At 34.0% G+C, this 12008-nt stretch overlaps 1 protein-coding gene across 1 annotated transcript in view; it reads right to left on the reverse strand.

Moving 5' to 3' along the window:
- pcdh11 (protocadherin 11) overlaps positions 1-12008 on the reverse strand; it is a 216068-nt gene that overhangs the window by 83906 nt on the left and 120154 nt on the right. Inside the window, exon 5 of the mRNA XM_048176126.1 lies at positions 6715-6916. Coding sequence (XP_048032083.1) covers positions 6715-6916 — 202 coding nt within the window. The remainder of the gene's footprint in view (positions 1-6714; positions 6917-12008) is intronic.

Genomic DNA, 12008 nt, shown 5'->3' on the forward strand with positions numbered 1-12008 from the left:
TTGGCGAACAGCAGATTCGATACACTGATTTATTTGAGCTCCGAAGCTTCCTGAAGCAGTGTTTTGAAATCGGCCATCACTAAATAAGTTGTTATTTTGTTTTTTTGGCGCACCAAAATATTCTCATCGCTTTATAATATTAATATTGAACCACTGTACTCACATGAACTGATTTAAATATGTTTTTAGTACCTTTATGGATCTTGAGAGAGGAAGTGTCATTGCTCCCTATGGAGGCCTCACTGAGCCATCGGATTTCAACTAAAATATCTTAATTTGTGTTCCGAAGACCAACATAAACAATGAGCAATATCTTTGCTACAGTATTTATTAATCTTTGTTAATGTTAGTTAAACATAAAAATAGTTATTCATGGTTAGTTCAGGATAGTGCATTAAGTAATGTTAACAAATACAACTTTTGATTTAAACAATCTATTAGTAAATGTTGAAATTAGCATTAACTAAAATAGTGTAGAAGTATTGTTGTTCCTTAGTTCATGTAAAGTTAACTAACGTTCACTAATGAAACCTTATTATAAAGTGTTACCATAAAAATAAATAACAGTTTTCTTTCAGTCTTAAGTGTAAACAATAAGTGCAACCATAATCAAAGCACTCTCTCAAAGTCAAAGTGCAAATAGAGACCAAATGTTTTTTTTAAGCATGATACACAGCTGAGAGATGCTTACAGCTACACTGCCCAGCCTAAAATAGCTTTCATATTGAGAGATATTTGCATGCATCAGGAAGCCGCTTTCAAAATGCGGGGTATTGACATCACGTTTGAATGCGCCCTCGCGTTCACTTTCACTTTCGCGATCGCGCGTACTCTGTGAATAGGGAGCGGCAGCGACCGTTATCCAACTGAATTAAATGTTTTTTTTATGTCTATAAAAAACAAAAAGACAGTGGAGCCATAATGTAAACGTAGTGGTGGCATATTATATCCTAATTTCACCCTCACACTATCACGAGACTGCTTTTCGCCTCGACAAGAAATCTCGTCACAATTTATATTAAATATATATATATGTATATTATATATATATGCTGTATTGGACAGTGTAGAGATCAGATAGGAAAGCATGGGATGGAGAGAGAGGAATGGGATTGGAAAAAGACCTTGAGGCAGGAATCGAATCGGATCGCTGGAGGCACAGTTGTGCTAAATGTCGTAGCGCTGCCCACGAGGCTATCGGTTCTGACAAAACCTATAAGGTAGGTCAAATAAGGTATACAGAAGCTCAAGCGTGCTTGATGTGCAGGAGCAAACATCATTGGTTCTCGCAAATCAACAAAGAATGTTTGAGCTCCCATTGACAATATTTAATGTGCTCTATTTATTTGTTGATCAGTGTTTATATGCGAATAAAAGCCTAAATTAAATCCTAATTAAATTAAATTGGTGTCTTTTCAGAAGACTTGAAGTTTTTTTTTTACAGTGTGGGTTTGGAACGACCTGGGAGTGAGTAACTGATGACAGAATTATAATTTTTGAGTGAACTATCCCTTAAAATCATTTAGAGAATTCAGATTCATCTGGTTCATCTGTACAGTTCATTTGAATGAACTGACTCAAAATCAATTCAGTGATTCAGTTGACTCATCACTCAGTGTTGTTCTTGAAACTCCTACAAGGCATTTCACATCTTTTGAAGTATAATACATATTTAGTTTGTGAATACTGCTGTTTATCACTGTATTTTCAATTCACTTGTATCAATTACAGAGTTGTTTAGTTTTATTAGCACACTGTTTAGTGCAAATTTATATGCAATTATTTTAATTCTGTCACCCTAATATCCTTATTGTTTCCGAAAAATAATGCTTATTTAAACAGAATATTAATAATTAAGAAAATAACACTTCCTTAAGTAATTTAATGTAGCTAGCAGTGTGTGTGTGCGCGTGTATGTGAAAAATAGGGTGTCAAAGCTTTTTATGTGAAGATATGTTTGTATGCATTGTAAGATGATAGTATATACAGTTTATCAGATGTATAAATGAATATGAAAAATAGGGATTTAAATGCATGAATACAGCTCAGTTTGAGAGAACAGGTTGAATTAACATAGACAGCAGGCCGGTTCAACAACAGCTAATCTAAGAGCAAAGACTGGCCCTCATGTGTATGTAAATAGCTTGGCAGGAGTAGAGCTGAAGAAATGCATTCATTCTTACACAACACTGTGAGTGTCACAGCTCTGCTGCAGTGCAGAATGCAAAGACATTTGTGCTTCATTCAGAGACGCTATTGTCTCATTTATGGACCAAACACAGAGGATATCTGCAGGTGTATGCAAGCCAATTTATTTCACTACGGTGCTTTTCCTTCAAACTTCTCTTGCCTCAAACAACACGAATAACGTTATGGTAATCTACCGATATCATTGATGTGTAAGCCAGAAAGAGATGAAGAGATTTGTGTTGATCAGAGTCCCCCCCACAGTTTCCTGATGATGATGCTGAAATGAACCCAGGAATCAAAGGATCCATCAGCCGCGCTGGACCGTCCTACGGTATTCAAGATACAAGGGCTTTACATCCCAGGGTTACAGTGAGAATCAAACACAAAGACCGCGTTATATGCTGCATGATGAAGAAGATCTACCAAGCTTACGTTCACAACGACCGGTCAGTCATACTAATGGCCGTGCGATATAGAGTAGCCCAGCAGTAAATACTAACCAGCTCTTTTGCGCCTCATTAAACAATAACAACTTGAGCAAATAAACACCCTCCCTAAACAAGCATTATTTGCTCCGCAAAGCACTATGCAGAGGGCAGCGTTAATGTTCACTTAACAGCAACGTGCCCTATAAACTGTACGCATTTCTGTTCTCGCACCAGAGCAGATGGTAAACCAATCCTCAGAGAAGACAGAAACAAATATACATAGTGGAAAAATAGAGATTTCTTTGGATGAGATATAAATGAAAGGACATATTTGAATGGTAATAGATGGAACTCAAAACTTTTACTGACTCGCTCGCAAGGTATGGAGAGTTCAGGTTCATAGCGGCTATGTTAGTTTTCTGTCTTGTTTTTGAGAAAATGAAAAGAGATAAAACAGATATATGGATATTATATAGATATTTATGTTATGTTTACATATATTTATACACTAGTTCAAAAGTTTGAGGTCAGTTTTTTTTTTTTTTTTGAAGGAAATTAATACTTACATTCATCATGGAGGCACTAAAATCAAAAAATGAGAGTAAAGAAATTTAGGTAACACTTTGGTATAGGGAACACATATTCACTATTAACTATGATGTTTGCCTCAATAAATTCTTAATTTAGTGCTTGTTAATAGTTAGTAAGGTAGTTTTTGTAGCATTTAAGTTTAGGTATGGGGTAGGATTTATGGATGTAGAATATAGTCATGCAGAATAAGGCATTAAAGGGTCATGAAACCCCCCTGTTTTAGCCTGGTCGTTCACACCTCTGAGCTGGAAAAACTCTGTAAAAATGGGCATGTAAAGCTCTGGAAAAGTGGAAGTGTAGAGGGGGGGAAGAGGGGAGAGAACAACCAATGAAACACAGACCTACACTGAAAAAAATGACCGTGATTTTAACAGTAAAAGACTGTAAAAATGATGCGGTGAATTGGTTTACAGAAAATTTCCGTACTATATACGGTGAATAACTGTAATAGATCTAACGGTACATTTAATGTAATTTTACGGTAAAATACCGTTAAATTCACAGTTTTTTGAAGTGAAAAATAACAATTCATTGTAAAATTTACATTGAAAAAACGTAAATTGACATTCCCACAATTCCCTGTGTGACACTTCACATTTGATATATTTTCGTTGAAATAACTTTTCAACGAAAATATATCAATTCTTAGTTTTTCTCATTTGTTTCTAATCAGTTATGTACATTAGGGTTTTATGTTACATCTAATGTTGTTAAATTAATGTTTATTGCATTTTTTAAATTTCATGCATGTTACCATGATGGTGTTTAGTGTGTGTGTGTGTGTGAATGACACTGTGTGCACCTTCTATATGTTAGTGTTGTCCTTCTCAGCTTGTGATGAACTTTGATTCATCATGTGACTCTTATCACCACTGTGTTTGGTGACTGTCAGTGTATTATAAAGGTACAAAACAGGTATTAGTACTTCATTAGGTTGGTAAATTAACATTATATCAGTTAATGAAATACGTTATTTTACCGTAAATTGAACAGATTTTTTTTTACATTGCTACTGTATTTTTTACGGTAAAGTTCTGGCAACCACAGCTGCCGTTTTTTTACCGTAAATTTTACTGGGATTTTTTTTACAGTGTACAACACACTCATTACACAGAATGATGAATATTAATATTCATATTAATATTCATATTCATATTAATATTAATGAGCATGGAGAAAATGACAACAAACTCCCAAGCACAAGGGAGAAATGCAAAATAATATTTAAAAGGGCTAATTCATTACGTTTACGAGCACTGCAACACGTAGTTTAACACAGAAAGAATAAAGTCATAGTTTAATTTTTGTCCATTCTCTAAGTCTTTTGTTCATCAAAATAATCGTGTCATCGCATTCAGATACACGTATCAATGTCCAGTTTGCACATATATTTCATTTGAAGAAGACCATGCTGGTTAATGTTTGGTGCAGGAGAATGTGTTAAATATGTCCATAAAAACTTTAAACACAGATACTTTATTCTGTATAAGATCTATAATCCACGTGGCTAGTGTTGTTAAACTCATCGAGGAGCTCTGCACTGAAACCGATCATATACTTGTGCATATCATAAAAATCGTATTTTTCATGTGTTCTTATTCAAACTCCAGTTCTGACCGCATTGCAGACAAAATACAAACAACACTAGTGCTAGTACATACACACGTCTCGCATGTTTGAAAGCAGAGGTGAATGAACAGCACGTTTGTGACATTTGAATTCTCTGCTGTAATGCGATCTCATGCGAACATATTTTCCATTTGTGCTGGTAGATTACAGCAAAACAATCCACATGTACCCAAACCTCTGCTCTGGTCGCGTCGCAGGAAAAGGCATTTTTGAGTTGTAGCACTGAGGAAACGAGCACTAAAGACCCATGTCTCTGAATGACAAGAGACAGAGGATACTTCCTCATGCATAGTACTGCAATTATAATCTTATGCATACTACAGCGCAGTGATTGGATTGAATGTGCTTTTTCTCATGAATAAATGCAGAAACTGTTGAAGTCAGCATGTTCGACCAGCCTGTACTGGAGCCAATCAGCACTCCTGATCTTGCCGGTATTAGCTACACGATGACGTCAGATTTTGTGACGTTTCTCCGACTTTGCTTTTCAAACCGGAAGACAGAAATCGCTCTGAAAAATGCAAAAATAACTAATTTCAAATTATAAATAAAATTAATGAGTACCTTTAGTGTTTTCAATGATGTGCAGCCAGTTCACAGCTCAAAAAATGTGTTCTGGGCATTCATGACCCTTTAATACACTGTAAAAAATTATTTTAATGATTTATCACAACATTTTTCTTTTGTCATATCAGCTTCAATAATTCACACAAAATAATATTTTGAGTTTCTGTTGATTAAACCAATCGTCTTCATTGTATTAACTAATTTTTTATTTTTTTTTCATGTCAATGAACTCAATTTTAAGGCAAGCAGGTAACGTATTTTATTTAAGTTAAACCAACAATTCTTCTTTACAGTGTATGTGCTTTATTAGTACTAATAAACAGCCAATATGCAAGCTAATAATAAGCAACTTAAAAGTGAGAATTGTTCCCCATATTAAAGTGTTACCGAAATTTATGTTACAAATTTTTTTTAAATGCTGGATATTTGGACAAATTGAGAAAAAAAAAAAAAAAAAAAAAAGGAACAGTTTCCACAAAAATGTTAAGCAGGCCACTGTTTTCACACTTGATAAAAGTAAGAAATGTTTCTTGAGCAGCAAATCAGCATATTAAAATGATTTCTGAAGGATCATGATGTGGCACTGAAGACCGGAGAAATAGACCTTATTCACAGCAGCGCCATCTTTGATTTTTAACAGGAATGAAAGCAAGGCTATGAAGGATAGACATGCATCTCTTTAGTGGGTTGTATTTGTTATTTAAGGTGTTTTTGGATTGTTATGCTGATGAAACACTGCAGAAATATATTTCCAAGAAATTTTAATAAACATTACAACTTCTGACAACATGAGCTGTGAAAAATGATAAGCGATCTAGGAGCTTTATACAGCTTTTTACAGCAGATGCCATTGAAAACACGGCGAGTCTCTCCCTCACAGCCTTGCTTTTATACTCGTCTTGGAGCAGCTCTGAATAAGGTCTATGATGCTGAAAATTCAGCTTTGCCTTCACATGAATAAATTACATTTTAAAATATGCTCAAATAAAAACAGTTCTTTTAATTGTGATCAAATAAATTCAGCTTCGGTGAGCATAAGAGACTTCTGTTCAAAACTGTTCTTTAAAAACATAAAAAATATATTACTGACCTTTAAATTTTGAATTAGTGTACAGGCCTGAGAAATATGTGATAACCACCTGAATGTGCTATAGAAATAAAATAATAATAAAAAAAAGTGTATACGTAATGTAAAAACACTGCTTAGCAGTTCATCAACCTTGGAGGCCCCCGCAGTTTTGACCTCCTCTGCCTTTTGCCTGCTCAGCGGCTGAAAATGTGCTGGTAAAGGACAGCGGTCAGTACTTACTGGACTCGGGGTCGGAGTTGCCGTCACCCTCAGTGCGGCTGTTCGGTGAGGTCTGTTCATAGTACTCTTCCTGAGGGAAGCCCAAGGGCAGAGGCTGGGTGGTGCTGGCACTGCTGTTGGGCTCCTGCTCTCCAAGCCCGCTGTCACTGCAGCTCTCCTGAGAGCCGTCCGGGAGGTGGAAGGTCACGCGGCGTTGCGTCTGCTAAAATACACACACACAAACACAAAGCATTCAAGCTGAGCAGGTAATAGCTTCAGGCTTTCAAGAAGGAACAGGAGACTTCATTTTGAATATTCATTCCTGTGCATCAAGATCACAGCTCTGGAGCTGCAGCTGTAAGTGCTATTAAATGAAAAACATATTTTATAAAATGCCTTAATCATTATAAGAACTGAAAACATGCCATTGTACGGAAGAGGATTAGGGCCAAGCAATAATAAAAAAATAAAACCATCTCGAGATTAAAGTCGTTAAATTTCGAGAAAAAGGTCGAGATAAAATGTTGAGAATAAACTCATTAAATTACGAGAAAAAAGTCGTTAAATTTCAAGAAAAAAGTCTAAATAAAATGTTGAGAATAAACTCATTCAATTTTGAGAAAAAAGTCATTAAATTACGAGAAAAAAGTGGTTAAATTATGAGAACAACTTCGTAATTTAACGAATTTGTTCTCGTATTTTAACGACTTTTTTTCTTGTAATTTAATGACTTTATTCTCAACATTTTATCTCGACTTTTTTCTCGTAATTTAACGACTTTTTTCTCGTAATTTAACGAGTTTATTCTCAACATTTTATTTTGACTTTTTTCTCAAAATTTAACGAGTTTTTCTCATAATTTAATGAGTTTATTCTCAACATTTTATTTCGACTTTTTTTCTCGAAATTTAACGACATTTTTCTAATAATTTAACGAATTTGTTCTCGTAATTTAATGAATTTGTTCTCATAATTTAATGAGTTGATTCTCAACATTTTATCTCGACTTTTTTCTCGAAATTTAACGACATTTTTCTCATAATTTAACGAATTTGTTCTCGTAATTTAACGACTTTTTTTCTTGTAATTTAATGACTTTATTCTCAACATTTTATCTCGACTTTTTTCTTGTAATTTAACGACTTTTTTCTCGTAATTTAACGAGTTTATTCTCAACATTTTATCTCGACTTTTTTCTAGTAATTTAATAAGTTTATTCTCAACATTTTATCTCAACCTTTTTCTCGAAATTTAACGAGTTTTTTCTCATAATTTAATGACTTTATTCTCAACATTTTATTTCGACTTTTTTCTCGAAATTTAACGAGTTTTTTTCTCGAAATTTCACAACTTTAATCTCGAGATGGTTTTATTTTTTTTTATTATTGCTTGGCACAAATCCTCTTCCGTACCATTGTTACGTAAAAGCATGATTATTTTTATAACTGAAACTATAACTAAAATGATTAAAAAACATTTTCATTACATGAAAAATAAAATGAACATTTACTGAAATAAAATAAAACATAAAAAAAACTTATTTTATTTCAGCTAGTTCGCAAAGCAACCTTTCGAGATATTCTCGAAATATTTTGTAGTTTAACTTGATGTACTGTACTAAAAAAAAACTAAAACTGAAATAAAAATTAAAAATATCTACACATATCTACATATCTTACACAAATAAATTACTAAGACTTTAAGTAAAATTAAAATGGAAATACTAAAATATTTAGAAGATACTAAAATACAATTATGAAAGTAAAAAAAAAAAAAAAATCACTATGTATCAACATATTTCTATTGACCTGATGCTTAGAAATGACTTTTGTTAGTGTAGTCTAATATAGTCAGGTTGTTTCATATTAAATCATAATCATATTAAAATATCTGCTATAACTTGATTAATCAAATATTCTGAGCATTACATTTTTGAATAAAAAAGAATGCATACATACATACTGTACATACATGAGTTTTTAGCACATGAAGCACATTTTTTGATTACCTGAAAAACACATTTTTAGAGTGTAGTGTGCTGGTGCTAGTTATTATATTGCCAAGTATCATTTGAAGGAATAAACAAAATCAAATAAACAAAAAAGTTATGAGATGACTGTCAGCAAGAATGGCAAAGTATCATTTGATCCATTTTAATAAAACTGTTCCTGTCACTACTTCTACTCGGCTGCTCTGCCAGGAGAATGCGTCTGAGTATTCGAGCCTCGGTTTCTCCCTCTAAGCATTGTGTTTCTGATTGATAGAGACTGCCCACAGTCATGCAAACTAGTGATTCTTTTTCTCCACTGCTTTCGACCCACTGGCCCAATTTAGACGGCGGAGGAGGATGTGGATCAAGTAGTTTTAACCAGGCAGATCTGGGAACACTATGTAGATTTTCTTGTTCAAAGGAGGAGAACCTCTGTCTCTTTGGGGCTGATATTGGTATGTAAGGTGACCTTTTTGCAGTCTCTTAATTTGCTAGCGGTAAGAAGGAGGCCATGGGCAAGCGCAGCCTTTACAGGAGTCCTTATAAAACAGGGCACCTTTATCTTCTTCTTCATCTAATATCACATTAGACTATAATATGCCAATATCAATTTATTTGCTTTTTCACATTTATGCCTTGGATAGCCAGTGACATTATTATAACCAAAATGAAAGGCAAAGCAATTGAATTCACAAAGTCAAATTTACTGCAAAGAATAAAAGCTATGATACTGAGATACTGATGTGATTTTGAGTATTTCATTTCAATGAGTATTCATACTTGACTGGAAATAGTAGATACCTAAATACATCAACTGTATTGCACTATCAGTAAAATTGCTCCATATGCTTTCTATTAAAACCTCAAACGTGGATTTGAGAAAATACCGTTGGAATTAAACACAAAAATACACATGCAGAACATATTTTATTATATTCTTGAAGCATTGTTCAAAGAAATCAAGAATCAAAAGTTAATCATTAACACATGCTCAAGAGCTCTAGGGAATTTAAACCAGCCTTTTTTAAATGCTTTTCTTCCGTCACTATGATACACAAATAAAGGCCTTATTGTAAAAATGCAGAGAAAAGGAATAGCAGGAAAAAAAAAAAAAAAAAAAAAGAAAAGAAATCTTGGCGCAAATAAAGAGCATGTGTTTCCAAAAACAAAATACACATCTCCAAACTGCTTACCATTTCATTTAGGACTATTGGTAGCTTGTCAAAACTAAATCCTTACAGTTGGCATCCGGAATGCAAAGCTGTGAAGGTTCATTATAGTCTGTGTTAGTGCCACCTCAGAAGCATATTCAAAACTGAGAAATCAACAGAAAGAAGTCACATAGAGTATCAAGCTAACTATAGTAGTAACAGTTCCTCAGACATCTCACTTACTGCTACAAACCTACAGTATGTAGGTTTTTTAACACATGATTGCATAATTCCAGTCTCTGGTCTTATTGGCTCCCCACAAACAATGCCTCAACTGACACACCATCAAACAGCACTTTAAAACATTCTGGGTTAATGAAAACAACCCAAGTTGGGTTGAAAATGGACAAATCCAGCAGTTGGGTTAAATGTTTGCCCAAACTGCTGGGCAGTTTTATTTAACTCAACTATTGTTTAAAAATTACTGTATTGTTTGCTTAAAATGAACCAATGTAGTATGTTGGAAATTATTTATTAATATGTTTAATAAATGAACATTTATATTAAAAAAAAGTTTAATGAATAATAATTAAACAATAAGCATGTATTAAATTGCTTATTAATACTAATAAATGTTCACCTTTTGATTATTATAGTTCCATCTAGCAATTATGTGTCTGATTTTTAATTTCCAACCTATTTTGGGTTCATTTTAAGCCAGACATATAGTCATTTTTAAACAATAGTTGAGTTAAATTAACCTGCCCAGCACATTGGGCAAACATTTAACCCAACTGTCGGGTTAAAACAAACCAATTGCTGGGTTTGTCCATTTTCAACCCAACTTGGGTTGTTTTTAACCCAGCATTTTTTTAGAGCGGGTGTAGTTGTAGCTGAGGGCTCGAAGAGTTTTGTCAAGAAGACACTGTCTTTTGCACTGCAGATCCACTTTCCATGCACTTCTAATGGATGAGGACTGCGGCTCCAATTGATACGATAAAACCGACACCATAGTTACCATTCGTATCACTGTGTATCAAGCCTCTTCAGATGAAATTCAGATATGGTAATATCTTTCTGACCAATCCCAACAAACTGGGCCATCTGGCCAATCAGAGCAGAGTAGGCTCTTGAAAAGGAGGGGTTTAGAGAGACTGAATCCTTTATCAAACTGTTTCTGACACTGTGAGAAAAGAGGTGACGATGCAATGTATATTATGAGAAAATTCTAGTTTTTTTTTTTTTTTCCTTGGATGCATGAAAACCTATTGTAGGAGACCACCAAAACATAATTAGGAACATTTTAAAACAGCATAATAAGGGCACTTTAAATGAATTATAATGAAAAGCCTTTTTCAAAAGGTTTTTTTCTCTACTTTAGTCACCTTTTTGCTTCAATGGTTCATTTTAAATGGTCTTGCAGAGTGGCAAATGAATTAAAAACAATAAGTACAATTATTCCATGTAGTTTTTTTATTTAATGGTCATAAACTATATGGATTTTAATTATAAAAAGAACAAGCAAAATGCTGATTAAAATTATTTTAGATGGAGTACATCATGTCACACCACAGGCATCTGTCAACACTGTCTGAAACAATATTACTTAACTGTCCAAGTTGATAATTCACTTCAATTTTTTTTTTTTTTTTTTTAGTATTTATAAATGGCAGAGTGATGAATTTTTGATCCAAAAATGCTGTGAAATGTTATATAGCACTGTAGCTATATCGTCATGAGCCGTGGTTTCATTCTCTGAGGTTCTCTGAGGTTAATTTCTCACTTTAATTATGAGGTAGTCAGTGTGCATTCGCTACTCTGCAGCAGAGAGCAGCTTCTGACCTCTGAGTGTGATGTTAGGTGGTTCATCTCTGATCTGAGCTGACAGAACAACAGATTGTCTCTGGGGAATTACGCTATCTATAATTCAAAGGCCACGCAGTCGCAATAAGGCAAAAGCTCAACTTTTCATAGTCCTGCTTAAAACAAAGTATTCATTAGTTGGCTTGACTTACATCTGTAAAACAGTTTATTTGCTGCTTTTGGAAGGTAAATTAACATGCATATGATGATCACTGACACTAACAGGCTAAAGAAAGCATGTATCATACGTGTCTTACATTTGGCAAAAGAGGCTATGTATTCATCAGATGGCTTCAAAATCAGACACAAGT

The sequence above is a fragment of the Megalobrama amblycephala genome, linkage group LG23, assembly GCF_018812025.1.
Source record: "Megalobrama amblycephala isolate DHTTF-2021 linkage group LG23, ASM1881202v1, whole genome shotgun sequence".
Taxonomy (NCBI): domain Eukaryota; kingdom Metazoa; phylum Chordata; class Actinopteri; order Cypriniformes; family Xenocyprididae; genus Megalobrama; species Megalobrama amblycephala.